This window comes from Epinephelus lanceolatus, chromosome 18, assembly GCF_041903045.1.
Source record: "Epinephelus lanceolatus isolate andai-2023 chromosome 18, ASM4190304v1, whole genome shotgun sequence".
NCBI lineage: Eukaryota > Metazoa > Chordata > Actinopteri > Perciformes > Serranidae > Epinephelus > Epinephelus lanceolatus.
Window position 1 is genome coordinate 41164304 of NC_135751.1, and position 24480 is coordinate 41188783.

At 40.8% G+C, this 24480-nt stretch overlaps 2 protein-coding genes across 10 annotated transcripts in view; one reads left to right on the plus strand and one right to left on the minus strand.

The window, feature by feature from the left end:
* Positions 1-7175: 7175 nt before the first annotated feature.
* LOC144458698 (uncharacterized) lies at positions 7176-13955 on the plus strand. The gene is made up of 5 exons (XM_078161788.1): positions 7176-7567; positions 11442-11538; positions 11696-11728; positions 11869-11922; positions 13622-13955. The coding sequence occupies exons 1-5, from the start codon at positions 7442-7444 to the stop codon at positions 13654-13656; spliced, it is 345 nt and encodes a 114-aa protein (XP_078017914.1). The 5' UTR covers positions 7176-7441; the 3' UTR covers positions 13657-13955.
* Positions 13956-15969: 2014 nt separating this feature from the next.
* Positions 15970-24480, minus strand: part of LOC117268234 (histone acetyltransferase KAT7-like) — a 33511-nt gene continuing 25000 nt past the window's right edge. For all 9 annotated transcript variants that reach the window (XM_033644496.2, XM_078161784.1, XM_078161786.1 and 6 more), the window contains one exon: positions 15970-24357. In XM_033644496.2, coding sequence (XP_033500387.1) covers positions 24259-24357 — 99 coding nt within the window. In that variant the 3' untranslated portion in view covers positions 15970-24258. The remainder of the gene's footprint in view (positions 24358-24480) is intronic.

Consider the following 24480-nt stretch of genomic DNA (forward strand, 5'->3'; position numbering starts at 1 on the left):
CAGTTATCAGCTGTGGGTGACTTCAGCTTTATACAGTCTTAGAAATATTCTTTAATCTTTGTACAGACACACACACGTGTATTAATTTTTAGAATTGTTGTCGGTACAGTTGAAGCTCCACACAGATCCTCACATCATGTTCTATACTCTGACATTTTCAATATGAATATTCATTTCAACAATTATCTGAGTCACTCAGTCATCATGGTTCAATGGTCAAACATAACTGAGGTGATGAAGCATGCAGTGTTCTAGCGTCATGTCATGGCAGGAGGTGTCCGGTGTTCAGGAGGGTGCACGTGTTTGAGTAAAGGATACAACAAAACAACAAAACATCCATCTTACTGTTGCTGTTTGACACATTCTTAATTATATGTGCTATACGTGCTACACTCTTAGAAATAAGGGCTCCAAAAGGGTTCTTCCTGAAGGGCTGAGGGTCTACCTAGAACCACTTGTTTTAGAAGAAAGAGTTCTTCAAGGATTGCTGAAACCATCGGTGTTAAAAGAGCCTCAAATATTCAGAAGTTGACCCATGTTTCAAACAGTATTTTTAAATGTAGGTGTATCTGGAATCCACTTAACCACTTCACTTTACCTTTGTTCTGCCAGAGTTGATATCTTTACCATCATTTCAGGCCACTGGCCAATGATCTGCTGAAATTCTTTCGTGGGTACCTGGTACTTGGCATTTTGCATTGGGTTCTAATCTGGAACCAAGATTTGGTTCCCACCCCTCATGCGCTATTGAAATAGTAAAAGCTATGGTAGAAGGGATTTCACAAAATCTCCACCCCATAAAAACGTGATTGTGAACCATGATTGTTGGGGGACCACATCAGCCCCGACCCTTTAGGGGCCTTCTGAAGCCCAAGGCTGCTGGACGTGGTTCCCTCGGTCCCAGACTAACTTTTTATACAAAAACCATTCTAAGTAGGGGAGATCTATGGGTAATGTAGTCAGTTACCATTTTTACAGTCCCCCTGGGTGGGTTCTGGAAGAAACCCTTGGCATATAAAAGGATTCTTGGTTTAAATCCCTAGGATGGCGGTTTAGCTCCCTTAGAAGGTGGAAAGGTTCAGGATAGAACTCTTCTGAGAGGGCTCTAAGTAGATCCATGTTCTAGGTTGAGCCCTGGATGTTGGGTTCAAGGCAGAACTCTCTGATACCCCTTTTCTGCCACCAGTTCATGCACCTAATTTTGAACTATTCAGAGCATTTGACCAAAAATAAATTGGTTCAGCACCCAAAAAGTTGGTTTCCAGTTGGTAGAACTTATGGATTGGAGGGTAAGCTGGCTTTGAAGGTGGAAAGGTTCTGGATAGATCCCTTGTTGTTTGATTTTTAGGAACTGATGTCACAACTCAATGCTTTGTTGAATAAACTATCAGAAAAGTAGCTTACTTAAAGGGAAATTTCAGTTTATTTCAACCTGTCTCCTATCGTCCTAAATTTGTTTCAAGTGACTAGTGACATAAAAATAATAGTTAGCATGTTAGCCGTTAGCCTAGATACAGCCAGGGCGCATAGTAGCGTCAGACCTGTTAAAACGTAAGTGAACGGGCAACCTTCAAGTGCAAAGTTAGTCCACTAAACAAGCTTTTTTTTTCCACAAAGACCGCCTCATATCGATAGGATAAATGTCAGCCATTATTCTATAAATCTTTCATAAAATAAATGAATGAACTTTTCAGGCTACTGTCCGGTTCTGCCTTCCAGCTGTTGCTGCTTGTTCTCACGAGATTTCAGGCATGGTATGAGATCGCTGCCTGTTCTCGTGATATTTCGGCCGCGCTTTGGAAAGCAGAGCTAAATGGTAAACAAACATGGCAGCACACCGGTAAGGTAAGACAACACGTTTACATGTCGTTTTCTATATGTTCTCTGACATTAATCCTAACGATATGAGGCGGTCTTTGTGGAAAAAAAGCTTGTTTAGTGGACTAACTTTGCACTTGAAGGTTGCCCGTTCACTTACGTTTTAACAGGTCTGACGCTACTATGTGCCCCGGCTGTATCTAGGCTAACGGCTAACATGCTAACTATTATTTTTATGTCATTAGTCACTTGAAACAAATTTAGGACGATAGGAGACGGGTTGAAATAAACTGAAATTTCCCTTTAAAGTGTTATTGGCAGAAATGTACAAAATGTTCCTATAAATGCAAAGTTTATCAAGTTAATTTGAAACCATGCCAACAGCAATGTTTCTTTGTTTGTCTGTTGGTCAGTCAATCGGTCGATCCACCACTTTGGTCCAGACTGAGGTATCTCAATAACTATTTGATGGATTGCCATTAAATTTTGCATTCATAGTTCTGAGACGATTAACTCTTACTTTGGTGATCCAACTTCCTCTAACTCCACCACCATGACTGGTTGCCACAAACTTTGGCACAGAAATTAATGTTCTCCAAAGGATGAAATGTGATAAGTTTGGTGACCCCCTGACTTTTCATTATGCGTCATCATTGGGCCAAAAATTCAGTTTTGTCTAATACTTTGGTTTAAGACCTGCATTACTAACAATATTCCAATCAGTTTTAAGTGTACTTGTGTTTGTGCTAATTAAATGTTGGCATGCTAGCATGCTCAGCTAAGATGGTGAACACAGTTAACATGGTACCTTCTATTATAATCAAAATGTTCGTGCTGTCATTGTGAGGATGCTTTAATGTTGTTGTTTTTTTCTTTATTAAAGTCCCTACATGTTGTATAAGAGTCATGAACTAAAGTACTATAGTTACAATAGTTCCTGATTGTCAAAGGAGACTGATTGCAGCTGGTAATTTTATAGAGAAGCTCCCATAAAAACACAGAAACTCAAACCACTTTCATTAGATTGAAGATGTGGATACATAAATGACTAATCAATGGTCACTATAGTTGATGCCACAGCTAAAGATGACTGATTGAAGGTTACATCTGTGACCCTGACCTGAGACAGGCAGGTATAGAGATGTATTGATGAGACTCTGACTGTATGTGCAGCTGTTTGATTGTCATTTTTCATTCATGATGTATTCAGAGACTAGAGGGGCACTCGGAGTAAAACCTACACATAGTATGATTCTGAATATTGCACATAGAGTGTAGTACATTGTTTATGAATATTGTGTATTTGAATTTGTTCAAAGACCTTATTGCTGTGGGGGAAACGTTGTTTGAGTCTGTTTGTCTGGGCTTTGAATGATCTGGAGCTCTGCTGACGTAGCGGTTGTTAGCAACCTCTTCCAGGACAGCCGATGACTTTTTGTGCTGTGTTTATTACCTCTATACTTGCGTACGTCCACACGTCTGTCTGTCCCATCCATGCGAACACAATATCTCAAGAATGCCTCAAGGGAAATTCTCCAAATTTGGCACAAACGTCCACTTGGACCAACAATGACCTAATTAGATTTTGGTGGTAAAAGGTCAAGTCTATGCAACCGCATCTGCCTCATTCTTGTGAACATGATATCTCCAGAATACCTTGAGGGAATTCCTTTATATTTGGCACAAACGTTCACTTGGACTCAACAATGAACTGATAAGATTTTGGTGGTCCAAGGTCAAGGTCACTGTGACCTTGCATCTGTGATGTCTCAAGAACACCTTAATGGAATTTCTTTCAATTTAACACAAACGTCCACTTAAACTTAAGAATAAAATGATTACAATCTTGTGGTCGAAGGTCAAAATTTCATCCACTAATTCTGACCAAACTTGACACACATGTTTAACAGGATAAAATAATGAAGGTCAAAAGGTCAAAGGTCAGGTTGACATCATGTTTTAACGTCATATCTCAGGAACAGAAGGGGAGACATTTGGTCAGATACTGAATTGGTGACTCTAATCTTGAACCTGTGCTGATTGTATAGATCTTCTGTGTGTGAAGCATCCATGTTTTCACTGACATGGATGGAGACTGTCAGAGACACTGGACTGGTGGGCGGAGTCATACAACCACAGGGTGGACTGGTGGGCGGAGCCATACAACCACGAGGCTGTAATTGTAGCTGTGTTAAACATTGTGAATGGGCATGGACATTTTATGATTGGTCCTTGAAAGTTTTGAAATGTCCTCCATGGAAATGTGTGGGAAACCTGAACGAGGTCAAAACTCCTGCAACACGTGTTGTATGAAGAATAACTTTCCTTTTTTTGGGGGCTGTGTCCTTAATTAAACACAAGATCACAAAGAATATTAAAAAAACAGAGTGAGATGGTTCTGATGACTTGAATGGAGAGCAGCTGGTCGTCAAGTGGAGCAGGTGATCAGAGGAAAATTCTGAACTGATTGGACGCTTGAAGCCTGTTATTATCTGACGTTCTGCGTTCATTCTTCTGTGTGTTTGATTCTGTGTTACGCTCTAACTCTGCTGTGTGTGTGTGTGTGTCTGCGTCTGAATGGAGCACCAGTCTAATTCCCTCCGTCCCTCTTCAGCCTCGACTCCCAGTACATCAGGAGGAATTAGGTCCTTTGGAGAAGCTCAGAAATCTCTGTGTGATGGCGAGGCTGATCTCTGGGCAGCTGTTTGTGGAGACAGATCAGCCCTGATGAAGGGAAGCAGTGTGTTTGTGGTGGGAGCAAAATGGATCGGTTAAAAAAAAGTTCTTCCTCTCCTGTTATTGTGATCTCACTCCCAGGAGTGACATCAATGATTCCTACGTCGTCAAACACCAACGCTGTGTCACGCCTCCTTAGTGTCTCACACAGGCATCATTTAGTTTTTGACGCGCAGAGGTTTCCTGAGTGAGTCTAACAACGACGATGGACGACGCTTCTCCACTTCCTCCTACTGTACAGAAATGAAGCCAACACTTCCAGATACGGGCGCTCCTCTCAGCCTGGTGGCGTCCTCTGGAGCCAGAGTTCCCGCCAAAACACCCGTCGGACCCAATCGCGGGCAGCGGCATTAACCACGAGCAACCTGATTGGCACACAAACCAATCGTGGCGTCAACCCTCTTTTTGTAGCTCCAGCATTGTGCTGATTGTATAGATCTGTGTGTGAAGCGTCCTTGTTTTCAGAGACATGGATGGAAACTCTAATGTTGTGTTCACACCAAACGAGATGCAAATTTTCGCATCTCGTCTGAGTTTGAACGCTAGAATATTTTGTGTTGACTCAGTTCATACATGCAAAGAACTCGCATCACGTGACATTTTTGAATTGATGAATAAACTTCCACCAGTGTGTCCTCGGCATCATACATCCTTGGAGTTCAGATTTTTCAACTCTCACGAGAAGCGTATGATGCAAAATCTTGCTACTGGCTTAATTCACACATTTTGCATCATTTGCGTTGCGTCCATTGTGCAGAACTCACGTCTAATTGCGTTTTTCATTGACTTTACATGTAATTCACTCACGTGAACTGTTTATTCGCGCCCAGTGTGAACACAACATAAGAGAAACTTGACTGGTGCATGGAGGCGTATATTTGTTCTTATGATTAACACTTTTCTGATTCTGCTGTTTGTTGTTTTCACCTTGTTAACTGAGCCCGGTCTCACTCCAAACTTGTCGAAATCCGGTGCTTGGGCGGTGTCTTGCTTTGTCAGAAACCAACAAAAAAAGGTATCCTTTAACGTCAGCATGACACGCAGCTGTTGCCTTTATAGTTTAATGGCACCTGGCAGTGTCAAAGGGGAGCGCCGGGACAAGGACGACACTTAAAGGGATAGTGCACCCAAAAATGCAAATTCAGCCATTATCTACTCACCCATATGCCGAGGGAGGCTCAGGTGAAGTTTTAGAGTCCTCACATCACTTGCAGAGATCCAAGGGGAGAGGAGGTAGCAACACAACTCCACCTAATGGAGGCTGACGGCGCCCCAGATTCAAACGTCCAAAAACACATCATTGAAACCACAAAATATCTCCATACTGCTCGTCCGTAGTGATCCAAGTGTCCTGAATTTGAACTCTGTTTTTAGCCTCATTGTAGCCTGTAGCTCTAACTGCCTCTCTCTGCACCGCGTCACGTGTGCACGCTTGGGCGAGACCGTGAGACATGGGCACCGCCTTCACGTGTGTTCATGTGCTTTCGCTGGTCTCGCGTGCATTTTTTTCAACCACTTTCACCCGAGAGAGCGGTGTTTGTGTCCTGTAAGATTATAAAGCCAAACCCTGTTCTTTTTTCCCAAACCTAACCACATGTGTGTGGTTGAAGGAAAAAAAGACATCAATTTTCAGTGTTGTACAGATGTAGTGCTTTTATTTTGAAAGAGACTGTATGCAAACTGTACATTTCCTGTGAAAACAGAGGTGTATTTTGAAAACAGACAATGCATGTAACAGGCTGAAGTTGACACGGCGTCCCAGAACGTCAACAACCAACACACCCAGGGTACCTTGGACGTCACATGTGGACGTGGAAAGTCCATGACCAAACGTGGACATGTGACGAGGTCACAGTGAGGATGTGTTGGTTAACCTTGTTAAGGAAAAGTGCTGTATCAATAAAGTTTTTTATGTATTTTTGTTTTGCACCTGACCTTCAGGCTGGGAAACACTGTGGTGGATGTCATCACATGTCCAATGAGTCATGAGGGACACAAGAAGACACAGACAAAAGAAACTCATAATGTTTGCAGTGTTGACGACCCAGAAAATCTCCTGTTTGACTAATTTTCTCACAGAAAAGCCCAAAATGCTAAATGTGATGTGGTTTCCTTCAGTCTGAGCGTGTTGGTCACAGAACGACGGGGAGTTGAATTCTTGTCAGAAGCTGCTGCTGCAGTGACTATTACCAGTATAAATTCATCATGCCACGGGGCCACCCACCTGCACAGTCACACAAACAAAGCATGAATACATCACAGCAGAAAATCTAATTGCACCTGGAGAAGGTGACACGAGCCATAAAGCTGACACAGAACATGATGGCGACCTGCTCCAGGTCTGAAGGCAGGCCTGACACTGGAAATATAACTGTGTCTGTATCATTTATGATTTGGGTTGATGTATCTCCAACCTGTCTTTGCCTGTGGCTGTGGTTCATTCACCTGATAACTCAAACACACACACACAACAGCCTTCACTGTGTTCATTCAGTCACAGCACATTGTGCTGCTTAATGAGCTCGTTAATCACGGGGGCCAAAGAACAAACCCAGGTGAGTAAATGCAGAAACAAACATCCATCCTTCACACTTTGGGAAGTGGTCAGTTGGCTTTAGATAAGCTCAGGTTTATTCACTGTCTACGCACATCAGGTCTGAGTCAGACGATGACCTGCAGGATACATTCACTTTAACCAGAGGAGGTGGGGAGGAGCGAGCAGAGGGTCTTTATAAGAGCAGACGGAGACCTTTACGCAGGAGCGACGCACAACGCGCAGAACAAAACGCACATTTGTGGAGTGTCTGAAGTTACTTGGCTCCTGTATGCGTCCACATCGGGCTCTTTTTTCTTGACCATCTGCAGCCGTTTCTTTTCTTTGGAGACGATGGAGGCTCTGAAGTTTATAGTTGTGTTGTTGGTGGTCGTGTTCGTGCAGGTTTTCGGCGCGCTGGGGAGCCCGCTGTCCAACGAAGAGCAAGACGGAGAGATCTGGACGGTGGAGAACTGGCAGGTAAAAGAAAACAGCATCACAGGCGCGTTTAGAGCTGGATTCATGGATTGGGAAACAGTGGAGCATGTTTGCATGTGTTGATCTGAGAAAAGGATCCACGCTCTCTGTAATGCCGTTAGTTTGATCATCCAAACAGACTTTACGCGCGGCTGTGGAAGTTACTAACAGGTCTGACTCTTTTCCAAGTTGGGACTTTTATGATATTTTTATAGTTTCCCAATTTTCTCCTCATCATCATATGTTGAAGAGTTCTGTTAGATTCCGCTGTGAGGGTCCAAAGACAGAGAATAGTCGTGCGTTGTAAAGTCTGAGGCGAACTGTGATCTGTGACGCTGGGCTGTATGAATAGAACAGATCAAGCTTTAATCTTCAAACAGACAAAGCACTCTCCCTTCTTCGCTTAAATTATCAGTTTGTTTAATGCAAGCTGGCTCTCATGTTTCAGCACCACAGAGAGAGACAATGACAAATCCACTGGCTCATGCTTCTGTGCGGAAGCGTATTGATGCCACACCAGAAAAAAAACAAAAACAAACAAAAAAAAAAAACCCTTTTCAATTTTATGTAGATTTTTTTTTTTTTGAAAAGTTTAGGTATAAAAAGATGTTTTTAACATTTTGTTTTCATGTTGTGACAAAACAAAAATGTAATAACAAACATTTATCTTGTTATAATGTGAAACAGGAAAAGTCTCAAAGTTACAACATGAAAACTTTTTTAAAAATAGAAAATAAACTAAAATACAAAAGGCACAGGGACAATAATCTGTAAAAGTATATAAAAGTTACATAACAGCTTCTGAATGTTTGAGTCATTTGAGCCAAGGCAGTGATTATAATATATATTCAGGGGACAACCCCAAACCATTTGTCCATTGTCCCTACCAATATATACTGATTGATCATTTTACACAAACTGATCATTTAATGCTGGCTCTCACATTTCAGCACCACAGAGAGAGAGACAATGACAAATCCGTTGATCGTGATTTTGTACGGAAGCTTATTGATGCCACACCAGAAAAAAAAGAGAAAAATATTAATATGAGGTGAAAACATGAAAAGTTTCTTGATGTAACACGATGCTTTCATGAAAAAAAAATTACAAAGAAAAATTCTTGTAATAACGATAAAAGTCTTATAACATGAAAACATCTTGTTGTAACACAAAACCTTTAAAAAAATAAAAACTAAATATAAAAGCGACGGGAATATTTATCTGTAAATAACAGATTGGAGCAAACAAGCTACATAAGAGCTTCTGAACAATCAATCAGACCTGCTCAAAATGTCCCCACCAATATACTGATAAAAAATAAATAACACATGATGACATCAAATCTAACGGATCATGCGTTTGTACAGAAGCTTATTGATGCCACGCCAGAAAATAAACAATCAGTATCAGGTAATAATCTGCTTAAACAAGATGCTTTTATGTTCTTAAAACATTTTTCTTGTACAAAAAAATATGTTATTATAAAATACTTGTTATAAAATGAAAATTTTCTTGGTATAAAAATAAAAATATAGCTACGTATTTATCTTGTTGTAATATGAAACTATCTATTCTATCTATTACTGTATTTAAGAGGCACAGGAACATTTATCTGTAAAAGTAGATAAAAGAACAAAGCAAACAGGTTACATAAGAGCCTCTGAGTATTTGAGACAGGTGAGCAAAAACAGTAATTATAAAATATATTGTCTGAAAACGTCCCCTTGCTGCAGCTCAACAAACTACAGCATGTTTATAACTAAATTGCAAATAAACAACCTGCTAACAATAAAAAAATAAGATAACAATTTGTGCTAATTTAAGCTAGGGATGCACTGATTTTAAAATTCTGGGCTGATACTGACACCAGTGTTAAAAATAACAATTTGGCCAACAGTCGATGTTTTTATATTTCAGTTTTCTTTTTCCTCTTTGAATGGGCACAAATTCAATAAAACACATCTATGAAACAAAATTCTTTCACATAAAAAACATCTTTTAAAAAAGGTCTTTTTACTATATATGATGCATCATAATTCATCTCTCTAATATCTATTTCACAGTGCTGTAAAAACATCGACACATTTCTCCTTCAAACAGCTGATTTATTCAAGTTTCTCACCAAAAGCTACATTTTACAAGATTACACTGAACACATCATGAGAACGTTATAATTTACCTTCACCCAGTGCTCATTTTTACTGAGTAGAGCTTGAACGCTTCACAATGTAAATCAATGTAACTGTCAGCTGTTGGTTGTGTCCAGCAGCTGCTTAGAGGTAACGATAACTAGCTGCTAACTGCTAACAGCTAACAGCTAACTTAATAAGCTCTCCTCCTGCTGGTTTCATGTTCTTCCTCTCCACATCCACTCCTCTCAGTAGTGTCGTGGTAGTTGAGTCGTTCTGACATGATAACAGCATGTTTCAGGGTTCAGGTGACGTCAGGTAACTCCGCCCATCTCCCCCGGAGAGCAGGTAAAGTGTAACAAGCTGAGAAGGGAGGGGCCCCTTTATTATTTAGTAGGTTTTGCTCCATAGTTATGTTGTTGTGGCCTTATGTCATATTTCAAAACAATAGTAGTAATAGTTTTAGTAAAAAATAGTAAAAGATGAACATTTTGATTTTATTTTTTTTCTTCCGTCATTTGTGGCGCCCCCTGTGGATGACAGCGCCCTCAGCATTCACCTGTGCTGCCTGGGCCACAGGCTGGCGCTGGATAGAAAATATAAATGAAAAAATTGCTATGTTTCGATAGGCGACCATGCTCTGCTCCAAAATAATTAGCAAATTGTCCAAGTGGTGTTGCCGTACCCCAGAAATCAATGTCAAACACTGCACTGTATCAAAAAGCAGAAAACTGGGATGTGAGTGTTAAAGTGTTGATCATATGTAATTAATGTCGACACTAGCAGCTGTCATGTATTCTGTACTCAGTATTCTTGTATACTGTACTTTATTACGATAAATAATATTCTACAAAATGAGATTTCAATTTTTTTAAAACTTTTTTTTGTCTGAAGCATGTTGTGACTGTGACGATCACTCACTGATGAACACATTAGGTTGAGCTGCGCTGTCAAGACGAGAGGTGGTGCCCCGACCGCAGACGGACAGTTAGCTTCAGATCTTCAGATCATTTTCCCTTTTTTCTTTTTTGTTTGAATGTCAAAGGATAATTTTTTTTGTGGGGGCAGGTGTTCACGAACTGCTGCAGACATCCTGCTGCTACGGCAACAACTGAAGGCTATCACCTCCTCCTGGATTTTGACATCTGAGGAGAATGTTTGGAGATATTTGAGTTGGGGGCGGGGCCTGTCCGGTTTCTTTTTTAATATGATGTGAAAAATTCATATCTTGATCGCGATATTTCGACTTGTTGACATAATGACGTCATACTGTTACCCACGGCAACAACAAGCATGACTGAAAGCGAAATTATTCCTGACTCCTTGGTGGTTCCAAAAAGAGGAGCAGCTTCAGTAGTGTGGAATAAACTTTTCCTTCTCTTAGCGCTCAGAGGGAACTCATTCAGCGGCTCCTCTGGCAGCAGCACAGCGTCTCTCCCTCTCCTCTCTGATTCTGTCACAAACCTTTGGTGGTGCAAACCTACGTGAATAAACTCCATATATGTGACTGTGTCATAACAGCCTGTCACAGGTTACAGCCTGATGGTTAGAGGAGAAATGGCAGAGCATAAAAACAGAGAAGGAAATCAGCTGTTGATTTATATATATAGATCCCAGGGGACATGTTTTGTATTTGGGAGCAGCACCAGTTCTCCCAGTTCATCAGACAGCAGGAGTACGTTCCTGAACCAAACCTCACAACATGTGTGTCTATGTGTGTGTGTGTGTGTGTGTGTGTGTGTGCGCAGGGCTACCCGCTAGAGAGAGGAATAACCATCCGGCTGGCAGACCTCATCAAGCGGTCCAAAGCGCAGCAGTTCCACGGCCTGATGGGAAGAAGCTCGGGTAAACAAACAAATAAACAAATACATAATTGTACTGTGTGGGAATATTACAGTTGAGTTGTGGTGGTTTTGTTCTAATGTTGCTGCTGAAGCTCGCGGTTTTCCTTTCATACTATTCAAATATGACTACAACATTTCATCCCTGCTTTATTTTTCAGGAGCATCTCAACCTGTGAGGCTGGGCAAGAAAAGTGAGTTTAATTACACCACGAGGACGACACCACTGTTGTCTTGCTTTTTATTATCATCATTGTTATTATGATTATTCAACCAGTTAAAGATCATTTGGTTTCTAACGACCCTCATGGAGATCTGTGTTTGTCTTCACCAGGAAATAAAGGGGAGATGTTTGTTGGACTCATGGGCAGGAGAAGTTTAGGTGGAGGTAATGCAAACTTCTTAATGCAATGATACAACGATACTCTGGTGTAAGAAATGTGTAATCTCACGCTTGTTTTCAACCACCTCTGTTTATGCTGAATAATGTGGGCAGGAAAGTTTTTCTCTTTTATGATTTCTCCTCTAAGTTTTTATTCAATTCAATTTATTATTGTTATTCATGATAAACAGCAGCTGAAGTGTTGTCACACACAAATCCAGGTGCAGTAAAGAACAGGTAGCAAACACAACATTCAGTATGGACAGGACAACATTAAAGTGCATTGCAAATACTCATAGAATAAAAATAGGTACCTGCAGAGGAATAAATGTTGCACGGTAATAAACTGATAAAACGACAAAATAATGTTCTGGATAACAACGAAAATTTGTTTCAGATTATATTAAAAACAAGTAAAAGCTCCGTTAATAATTAACTTTATTTATACAGCACCGTTCATACAAGAAATGCAGCACAAAGTACACACATGGAATTAATCCGTTTTTATGTTTGGAACCTCCGTCTACAACGGCCTTGAGTTGCGCCCTTGTTTGAGGACTTGGCTCAGATTCTGGATTTACTCCTTAACGAATCTGATCCCGTTTGATTCAGTGGTGGGAGCCTCTTGTGACCGCATGCCTTTGCTGATGTCGACCCCAGCAGGACTCGACCTTCCGCATGGAAAACGAGTGCTCTAACCACGACACTAGGGAGGGCGTTTCCCTCTGATGCCGCCGAGCACTGTTAAACTATAACGGCAGCGGGGTGTCGGTGGCTTAGTGGTAGAGCAGGCGCCCCATGTACAAGGCTGGTGCCGCAGCGGCCCGGGTTCGACTCCAGCCTGTGGCCCTTTGCTGCATGTCACTCCCTCTCTCTCCCCCTTTCATGCTTGTCTGTCCTATCAAATAAAGGCTAAAAATGCCCCAAAAAATATCTTAAAAAAAAAAAAAAAACTATCACGGCAGCCGTCCGTGTATCACGCCAACGTTAAAGGATGGCTTTTATTGTCGGTGTCTGACGCTGCAAGTCACTGCCCAAGCACCAGACTTCAGGGTGAGACTGGGTTGATCAGGAAAGTCAGAGCGAGTTAAAGGCTAAATTGAACAGATATGATTTTAGCTTTCTTTTAAAAATATTCAGCGAGCAGCTTCTCTGATATCTGTGTGTTCAGTAACTTTGGGGCGTCACTGACAAAGGCTGCATCCCTGATCATCTTCCAATAAATCAGCAGCAGATGATCGCAGTGTTCTTGGAGGCAAATCGTTAACAAGGGAGTTAGTGATGTAGCTCGGTCCCAGCCCATGTAGGGCTTTGTATACAAGGAGGAGGAGCTTAAAATCAATTGTACATGTAACAGGAAGTCAGAACAGAGCAGCTCAGACTGGCCTGATGTGGTTCATAGCCGAGCTGCAGAGTTTATGGCTGCAGCATCGTTTGGCTCAGCAGAGATGTACAGTTGCGTGTCATCTGCGTAACTATGGAAACAAACATTGTGTTCTCTAATGATGTCACCAAGTGGCAGCACGTCCAGTGAGAATAATACTGGACCAAGGAGGAGCCGCTGCACCTGTGCGTGCCGCCATTTTGAATTAATCTGTGGTGTTTTTCATTTTGTGCTTGAAAGTGTCAAAACTGTATTTTCCTCGTTGCTTGTGAAACGTCTGCTCAAGAAATCTCCAAATATCTTTATCTTTTTGTCTTCCAGATGTTGAGGAGGAATGGAAATCTGACTCTTACTAAGGAGGAAAGAAGAAACAAAAAGTAGTCAAAGTTCAGATTCAACCTTAACGTCCTGTATCAGTCAGTCCTGTTGTTGATCAACAGGACACAGAGCGTCACACAGTCGGATCAGGACAGACGGCCGACACACCAGTTAACTGGAATTGTTTTAAGCTGCTGCAAATCACCACCTATCCAGCGCTGTAATCCACTGTATATTGTTATCAATAAGTCATATTTAATCTATGTACATGTAAGGCTCATGTCTTTTACGAGAGTTTGCTTATTTCACGCAAAATCCATTAAAGCTGATGACATAAGCCGAGTGTGTCTTTGTTCTGTGTTGAAGAGTGATGCTGCTGAGCTGGAAAGTTAAAGGCTCAGTGTTTCAGATTTAAGGGGATTTAGTGGCAAAAAGTGGTGAAGATTGCAGACTGCAACCAGCTGAAACTTCTCCCAGTTAGAATTCCTTAAATATTCATCATTATCCACAGAGCTCTCTCCAAAACAAACAGACCAGCCGATTTAAACTGCTGTTTTACCCTTAAAATCAGTGTTTATCTGAAACTTCTCCCGGTTAGAATTCCTTCAGTGTTCATTGTTAGAGTCAGCAGAGGTCTTCTCTTCTCCAAAACACCGGATCAGGTGATTTAACCGGTAAAAACACTGAATAAAGCAGTCGTTACAAATCAGTGTTTCTCTGACATGTCTCCTGGTTAGAATTCTTTCAGTGTTCCTTCAGAGGTTTTTTACTGTAAGCCGAATTATCTGCAGCGGTCCGAGCCAAAAAATTCTTGGTAAGACCTCAGATGATTTGTTTAAAGTAGCTAAAAGACACTTTAATGTACGTTTACGTGTGAGATACTGACGAAAGTGACTCCTGCTGTCAGATAAGGACCACAAATACTGACTCAGCTCTCAGATATCATTTTGTGTCTTTTCCTGGTTTGAAAAGCTGCATTTAAGTCATTTTCTTACTTACGATACTTATTTTTCAAAAATTTCACTGTAAGAATTTTGTGAAAGCACTAATAGTGAACTCTACAATATTATTGCAATATCTATAACGAGGTATTTGGTCAAAATATTGTCATATTTGATTTTCTCTGCTGTAATTTGAGGTATTATTGATGAAGGACGGCAGAAGAGATCCCTGCACACCAGTACAACTGGGCTGGACAGCCACAAAAAAATGTTCACAGACTGAGATCAATACAAAAAAAGTCAATTTACTGAGAACATCCGTGCACAAAAACGCAGGTGACAGATTCCTACCAGGTGTTATCAGTCAGCTGCTGCCTTTAATTAGATGAGATCAACTCTTTTTTTTATTTTGTCTTTTTTTTCTCATATATTTTTATTATTTCCTTCATATATTTATTCATTATTATTTTATTATTATTTATTTTTAATATATATAGTTTATTTTATTTTATTGATTTTTTTTGTGTATAGTTGTGTTTTTTCAACTCTTTTTTTCGTATATATTTTTTTCATGTATTTATTTATTATTATTTCATTATATTATTATTTCTTTATTTAAATAAAATATGTTTATTTTATTGACTTTTTTTCTGTGTATAGTATTTTTTGTGCATTTGTATACATTGATGTTTGAGAATGTTGTGATGTGTATAATACTCTTTAGACAGGTGATTGTGATTTGGTGGTCAGGCTCCTGCTCCTCAGAGTTGATCTCATCTGATTAGTGGCACCTGCTGATTGATTGATCACACCTGGTAGGAATCTGTCTGTGTCTTTATCTGTTCTGTGAAACACACGTCAGCAGCACTGATGACAGTTGAGGACTGAACTGCTTGCTGCACCGATGTTCTCAGTAAATTGACTTTGAACCTTTTATGTGGCTGTCCAGCTCAGGTGTATTGTGTGCAGGTATCTCCTCTGCCCTCATGTCTTGGTTGCTCGTTGTACCGATGCAGCCAAGATAAACTCTTTTGTTGCCCTGAGTAGGTGCAGTTTCACAGCAGCTCAGAGACTTTGCAAGGTATTATTGATACAAATCTGACAGGTTAAAGAAAAGTTACCACCTAAATAGACAGTGGTAACATTTTTAAAATGTATGAAACAAAATCACAAGGACAGCTGCTAAAAGTCTCAACTGTAGATACACGTCATGTCATCCATCCACTAACACGTCACCACTGACACTCATTCTGAGTGGTTTGTCTTCTCATTGTGAACAGATCTGACGTAGAGGCACCTCCTTTGTTTGCTGTTATGTCCGTACATTCCTTGTATACTACCAACTGACCGGACCCAAACAACCCTGTTGCCGTGGGAACCAGCAAACACACAAACTGACCACACTCAGCCTTTGTTTCACCGTTTGCATTTATTGAGGAGGAAGGAAGGGGGAGAAGCAAGTACAAAAGCACGACTGAGCTACATATCGATGCCACGCTACGGTTTGTGTGTCGCTGCTTTGAGTGCGTAGTTTAAAACAGGTAGCAGGGTGCGTTCAAGTGCTGCAGTACTACAACAGCTCACTGGTGGCCTATGGAAGGTGATGGGATAAGTAACTGGGACCCTTTTCAGATGTGTTAATAAGCTGCCCGTCTATAGCTGCCACTGGCACACAGAAAAACTGCACGACAACAGGATGAAAAATAAAAACAGACATCTAGAAGGAGAGGTTTCTAAATAAAAAAAAAAGGCTTGTCTTAAAGGGAAAACTTTCTTTAATATGATCATTTGTGGTGTTGTAATTTAACATTTAAAGAAATACTTCACACCAAAAATAATTTTTGGTGTATTAGTAACTCACCCTGTGTTACGTTGATTTATGATGGAAACTTTGTTTTTCTCACCTCCACAGTGAACGAAGAATCCAAAAACTGATGAAAGTCATGATGAAGTCATGGGAGTCCACGTGTGTTCACAAACTCTCACACAACATGTGCAGTATAAGCCAAGTCTCATTAATCCAGTCGTAACCTCAGTCAGTCCTTTTCAACAGGGAACTGATCAGAGAGTGAAACTTATCGATGCTCTCGTTAGAGCCAGACTCCAGCGACAAAAACACTAATTTTACATTGCTGAACACGGGATCTGCGTGTGTAGTGCTGCCTCAATCTGTTAGTTTATCTGTGTGAGATTCGGTAAATCTGAATTAACGCTCTAACACGCCACACAATAACAAAAACACACTCACTGATGTAAGCAGCAATGAACCAGCAGCTTCAGTATTCAGTGAGGTAAAATTACTGTTTTTCTCAGTGGAGTCTGGCATTGATCAGTTTCAGTTTCATCTCAGTAACAAATCTGTGTCGTTTATCCAGTCGTGTCCTCAGTGCCGTGCTGAAAATGAAACTTACAGATACCAGACTTCATTCAGTGCGTTTACATGACATCAGAGAAAATGATTTATTGTGTCAGTTTATTTGTCAGTGTGAGTGAAATGTTCCTGCAGTGAATGTGTCACAGTGGGACTAACACACCCAGATCATGTGACTCCTGCATGTATACAGTCAATCAGACCCAAACTGGCCGAGGCGCTCTGAGCATGCTCCACAGTTTCCGCCCCGGGCTTTGACCCAGAAGTCCAATAGCATTAAATGTGTAAGAGAAGAAGAAGCCGGTAACAACATGGAGAAATCTACATCCAGAACCGTGACTTTTTGGACGGACCAAATGTACAGAGCTGTAAAGTTGTCCACCATGGTAGCAGTTAGCTGCTAGCTAACCGTAGCTAACTTGTTTGTCCATTGTTTGGTCTGTGACGTAATAGGTCAACAGGAAAAAGGTCCAATACTAACAAGCTGAAAGGGGGCATATCTCCACCTATCGTAGAGGAGTCGCACATACTTGGCTCAATAAATGGATTCCCCTCCCGTGCTTGTATACTGGGACAAGGACAGTAGGCCAGTTAGATGTCCTCGTCCAGCTGGAACTGTAGCTCCACTTCACTGTGACTGGAAATGTACCGACTGACAGAAACAGTGACAGACGAGCAGCTCCGTGTTCAGTGAGAGTTTGTCTCTGAAGAGAGATAAGTTTCAGTTTCAGTTCCCTGTCAAGAAACGCTGTTTGTTTTGGGAAGTCCTGAGCATACAACTGGATAAATGAGACTTGGATCATACTGCACGAGTTGTGTGAGAGTTTTGACATAGTTTTGCTGTTAAACGTGGCCCCTGTTTACTTCAGTTAATGAAGAGTGCTCGTCCTTTTTGGATTCTCCGTTCACTGAGGAGGCATGCACATTCAGCATCAACACTCAGGGAGTTATTTGAATGCAAAGCCTTTTCAAGTAAAAAAACAAATTAATTCAGATTTCTGCGACTGTGAGAATATAAAATATGTTATCTGCTCATGATGGAGTGTTTGTTAAATATCAGTACAAAACGGCGGCACTAAAGTTTTGAGGAACCCAAACAAAAACCTTGGATTATCTTAAACACTCCATCATATAACTGAAGGAATAAAAAACTGTCCCTGTCACGTATCGAACATCATCATCATCATCATCATCATCATCATCATCATCATCATCATCATCATCATCATCATCATCATCGTTAAGAGGTGTGTTTTAGGATGGATTCTTCCTTTCAAAGTGCACTTTGCTGTAAATGCACTTAAGAATTGGCGAAACACTCGGCTCCCTACACTCACTCAGAGATGTGTATTGAGAACAGGTGCTAAAAGGATAAATGTAGTCGGTTGAAACGCATGGCCTATTTGTATTGATTTAAAGTCTGCATGTAAGACCCGAATGAGGACAAAAAAAATCAACCACAGGGTTAACACATGAAACAAACACATGAATCCACAGATGGTTGAGAGGAAACACCATAAAAACACAAAGCAAAACAGAAAGGCAACATTTGTTACACTGTGAAAGAAGAGAAGCTCGTGTAACTGTCGGCTGTGGTCTCCTCACATGAAACTGTGTCACAAAAGCTACAAAACAAAAAAACAGAAAGATGATTCAATCTGACATCGTTGGCCACACACCTCCGATTTCACAGCCAACTGCTGTCTGAGCTTATGCACAAAGTTTAAAGGAGCAGCTCCACATTGTTGGGAAATATCAAGCAGCAACCTCCGGGCTGAAAACTGCAGTTCCTCTGATGGCCACTTGAGGCTGAAATAAACATGTTTACAGCCTGGTACAAAAAACAGTTTTGGTTTCTATAGTAAAAGTTGCCAAACTTTAACACCAAACTCGAGGCTTCAACATAGGTGACATCCTGGTGGCTACCTTACATTATTTTTGTGCAGTCTATGAACTTGATGTGCTTTGTTGCAAGAGATGAGCAGACTGATATCAACCTTCTCATCCAACTCTTCTAATGAGAGTTAATATTTCCCAAAATGTCAAACTGCTCCTTTAACAAACCTTAAAAGCTGGTTCCAAAATTAAAAAGTTGATGCAGATCAATAAATATTTAGATTGTCAGTGAAATAAAATGTGTTCAATCGCACACAGAGGGCTGTAAAGAACAGCTAATGATACAGAGATGCTGCTGATGGGACCGAGCTCACCGGTCTCACACACACAGATTATTTTCCAAACATGTTGCAGCAGCAGTTATGTCAGTAACAGGTAGTGACAACGTGCAGAAGTGATGTGTTTTGATTCAATGATGTCACTTTTGATGACAGGAGATAAACGTCTGAAATGTAAATGACTTCTGTCACTGACGTTTACATGCACAAAATATTCAGTTTTTTACCCTTATCCCAAAAAAGACCACAGTCCTGAGAAGCTGTCTGCATGGATAATGAAAATGAATATTACACTGATATTCCTGTTTACATGCAGCTGTGCATAATCTGATTAACTTGTCCTAATGTGTCATTTGTCACGTCGAAATATGGAAAAGTAGAATGGCTGTTTGTGCCTGGAATTCTTTACAGTTTTCCTCGTCTATTCCTTCAACCTCCTTCTTGAAATGGTCTGTGTTACAATACGTGCACAGATCCAAAACCCTGTTGCTAACCAAGTCTTTCATAATGTTTAAAAGTGGGTGTGTTTCTCCTTCTGACCCGAGATGTGGGCTTTTTTTTGGGCATGTATCTCGGCCCTACAGTAAATATATAGTAAACAGACGAGAGGCTTTGTGTTGCAAACTGCAAAATTTACAAATGCACTATATGCCCAAAGAATGCTCCTAAAACCTGAATAATATCGACACCTATCGTAATCAGAAATGCTGCATCCAGAATAAAGCCTAATTAATGCTCAGGTGTGTGACACTTTTGAAGAGTGTCACTCGACTGACGGCTTGACACTTTTCTCTCATGTTGTGCACATGGAGTATTTTCTTGTGACGCGGACATCGTTATATTTTGTTGCGCAATGTGCATTCAATGTCTCTGTCCACAGAAGCAGCCCTCTGCTGCCCAATCTGCCTTCACCAGGCTGACTGACAGCAGACATTTACTGCACCTAAATATTGTTCATGTCTGTGCCCCGGGAAGAAATTAATGGCGTTTGTATATATTAATATATTCATTTTATTTTCCCCTCTCTTCATAGCAAGTGAGGGGGAAATATATAAAGTTAATAAGATAACAACACATATATAGCGGGACATTTGTGTGCTTTACACCAGTGGTTCCCAACTGGTCCAGGCATGGGGTCCAGATCCCCCTTGGTCATTAGCTAACGGTCCACACAGTCAAATATATTCAGTGTCTCCCTTGCGTTTGGCTCGTGTGCTGTCTCTTTTAAGTAGCTATCCGTTAGTCATTCAGTCTACAGCAGGAAACAGCACTTCAAAATAAAAGCTCTATGCCGGAAATTCACTGTACTTTAAAATAAAGTGTGCTGTTTGCAAACCTGACACATATGCAAGACACTTGCGGTCAACAAACAGCCCTCACCAGGCTGACTGACAACAGTTATTTACTGAACCCAAATATTTTTAATGTCAGCACCACTGAAGGGAATCAACAGTGAGTGTATATATATATTAATTAGTGATTTTATCCCCCCTCATAGTAGTAGTGTCACTGTTGTCGCCACACACCGAATCTGACCAGCATTCAGCGTCTCTGTCCATAGAAGCAGTCAGAACTGCCTTCACCAGGCTGACACACAGCAGACATTTACTGAATCTAAATATTTCACGTTAGCGACACAGGAAAATCAGTGGTGTTTGTATATATTGGCTCACAGACAGACTGGGAGCTGATCAATCAATGAATGTAAAGTTAATGAGACTAAAACACACGTACAGTGGGACATCTGTGTGATTTAATCAGCCGTCTGTGCAGAATACTCTTTACTGGACAATGACCGTGAACAAAAGCAGGGGGTCTCTGGTTACCATGGAGACGACTGAAACCTTTTGCCGAAGCATAAATGGAAAACGTCTTGTGACTGTTTAATTTCTGTTGAGCGACACTCGTCAAAAATGTCACGCGCCAAAGCATAAATCAGCCTGAAGGCCTCACTCGGAATATCTAAACAGAATGTTTTTAACATGAGCCGTATTAAATTTGGACTATTGTCAAATTTGGAATAAAAGTGGAATATCAGTGTGCATGTAAACGTACACATTGTCTTTGTTGGTACCTTCCAAGAGCTTCTACACACATTTGAACCTACGTACAATTTCAGGATAAATATTCATATTCACAAGGAAGCCCGTCCTAGAGTCGACATTCCTCTACCAGACCTTGTCTTTCACGTTCTACGCAGTTAACATATCATTTTAAGAATATAAATAGTATATATATTTTTTAAAAATCTAGTTAAAAAAACAAACACTTGCTTTAGTTTCACATGTTAACACAGAGAATAAAAAAGGAAAATAACGAAGCTTAAAATGGGCCGTTGTAGCTTTTATACAGTGGTAAACCTCAGAGGTAGAGAAAGTATAAAATATCATTGAGAACATTAACAAAACCACCACAGAGAACACAGAGAGGACATGTTTGTGAGCTCCAACACTGAGAACACATCATGAAACAACACAGCCGGCACTAAGATATAAGGTTTAAAAAAAGAAAGAAGGGAAGACACCACGTACGGGTCACATCCTGGGGACACAACACGGTACGAACGCGGCCAATGGCAGCTATAGCTTCCTGACTAATGGGTGTGACGGGTTATATAACAGACATGAGGTGTGTGTTTGTTGCATGAGAGAGACGCTGAGTTATTGATGAGCTCTGGGTTCAATCAGCCGCCGTCAGCGTCAGTTTGTACGCTCTGCTCTGTTTAACGTTTGTGACACAAACACATCTGACCTCAGACCATCTGACTGTAACTCTTCATTTCATATGTCTACACTTTTTTTTTTAAAGACAGAGTTGTAAAATCTTAAGTTGATGGGATGCATGACGTACAGCAACATCACTCTGCATCTGATGCCCACTCTGAACACAATTAAGTACCACAGTGTGTGAAGTAGGGCTGCAGGATATACATTTATTGTCATGGCATAAACACACTGAAAGGCTGCGATGCTGCACTCTGATTTCTTTTTAGTTGATAGAGTATCAGTAGAAAATCCCATTCTTCTTTTTTAGCGGTGTCTTTTGAGTTCAGTTCAATGTTCAATTTCTTCGATAAAAGCATGTTAGATTTAACATCTTTTAATTTTTTTAAAGGAGCACCCCCCAAATGATCATTTGTATATCAATTACTCACCTCGTGTTACACTGAATTCACAACAACGTTTCTCTCGTGCCTCTACGGTGAGCAGAGAATCAAAAACCTGTTTTTTTTTAATTGAATTAACTGGGGTCCACATTTAACAACAGCAAAACAATATCAAAACACCTAAGCCAAGTCTCATTTATACATCCATATGCTCAATACTTCCCAAACGGACGGCCCTTTCTGAAGGGGAAACTGCACGGAAAGTGAAACTTATTGATGCTCTCTTCAAAGCCAGACTCCATTAACAAAAACACTAATTTTACCTCGCTGAACACGGGGAGCTGCTGGCCATGCGCTGCCTTAATCAGTCAGTTTGTCTGCTTTATTGTGTGACTTTGGTGAATCTGAACAAACCCTCTAACACATGAAAGTCACACAATAACAAAAAGAGACTCACTGATCGAGGCAGCAATAAACCAGCAGCTTCTGTGTTCACTGAGGTAAAATTACTGTTTTTCTCAATGGAGTCTGGCATTGATAAGTTTCACTTTCAGCTCAGTAACAGATCGTAATGTTTCTGCGAAAATGCATGCGTTAGTGAAGTACTGAGCATAATTACACTGCACCAATTGTGTGAGAGTTGTAAACAGATGTTTGGATATAGTTCTGCTGTTGTTAAACGTGGACCCCAATGACTTCAATACACTGAGTATTTTCTCTGTTTTTGGATTCGCCATTCACGGTGGAGGTGTGCAAGAAAAACAATGTTTTTTTCATGAATCCAACTCAACACAGGGTGAGTAACTGATATGCAAATGATCATTTCAGGGGTGAAGTGTTCCTTTAATTCAACAAGCAATTTGTTTTATTTTCGTACTGTACTGAAATCAGCAGAAACTGAGTACACTTTCCAATCTATTTATTTATCGCAAGTAACATCGTTATCGTGGTATTCAACGTTATATTTTTGTCATACTGTGCAGCCCTAGTGTGAAGGGACAGAAGTTAAAACAAGATACTATTTCCTTCCTGTTGTGATGTTTGTGCGGCTCTAACAGAAATCATCAAGCCTTCCCCGGCCTGTTTGAGAACTGTGTGTAGTCATATGACCTGAATGATAAATAGAGGTCGGGACTCGTATTCCTAGAAACGTCATGTATTTTCGTCCTGTTTAATCACAGCCAGCTGGTCTGTGTCTGACAAAATTCATTGCATGAGTCAACGAGCTGCCGACCTGCATTCGGTCAGCGCAGGTTCAGATCCGCCTGCCGCAGATTGGATTAGCGGGCGTGTCTGGTGTTCTGTGTTAATCAGGTGTCTGCGAGAAGGTGCACTTATAATGCACAATTACTTTCACTTTCCAGATAATAAATGAGGTCGAGGAAGTATCAGCAGGGATCCTGCGTAGACAGACATCACTGGCCGCTGCGTAAGCTCGTTATTTAACATTGTAGTCATACTGTCTGTCGGACATTTAGTGTCTTAGTTAGAGCCTGAAACCAAAAATATAAAATCTAAATATAAATGATGAATTGATTCTCTTCTAGTTCTCGTTCGTCACTAAGGCACAAAAACATCCAGTTGGTGAAAAACACCGCAGTTAACTTTGAAAGACATCTGAAGCTGCAACACTGCTTCTTAACACTACCACTAATTACCAATTAGAGATTTACTTGTTTCTTTTAATATTTCAGATGGAAACTCTGACTGCAGCTTGGTCACATTTCACAGAGCCAGATCTCACAAACTGACCTCACACAGCCAGGTGGTAAAATATTTCTGATTATTCATTCATGTATTAGCTCCAGATTCCTGCACATTTTGCCAGTGTTTGGCAGCTGATGAACCCAGAGTAATGGCTGACTCTGTAAGTGGCTGACTGTGCTGTAGCTGCTGAAAGCGTTTCGTACAGGTGTGTGTGTGTGTGTGTGTGTGTGTGTGTGTGTGTGTGTGTGTGAGGGTTTAGGCTCAGGGTCTGTGAGCATGCCAGTGTACACGGAGGACCTGTCTGTGTGTGTGTTGGGTTTGGAGTGTGAAAGGAAGCTCCTCTACGTCCCTTTAGGCGGTGTCCATTTTAAGGCTTTGGGGTCAATGGTCTTGCCGTTACCACGTTTGATCTCCTTGGCCTTCCAGTCGTCGATGAGGTCCTGCAGAGAGAAAACACACCTCAGCTGGCTGCACTAATGTGGAGTTTGTACGTATGTCTGAATCTGCGACAAGTTTTAAACTTAAAAAGCGACGAACAATCCGCTGCCAGCTGGACGAAGTTT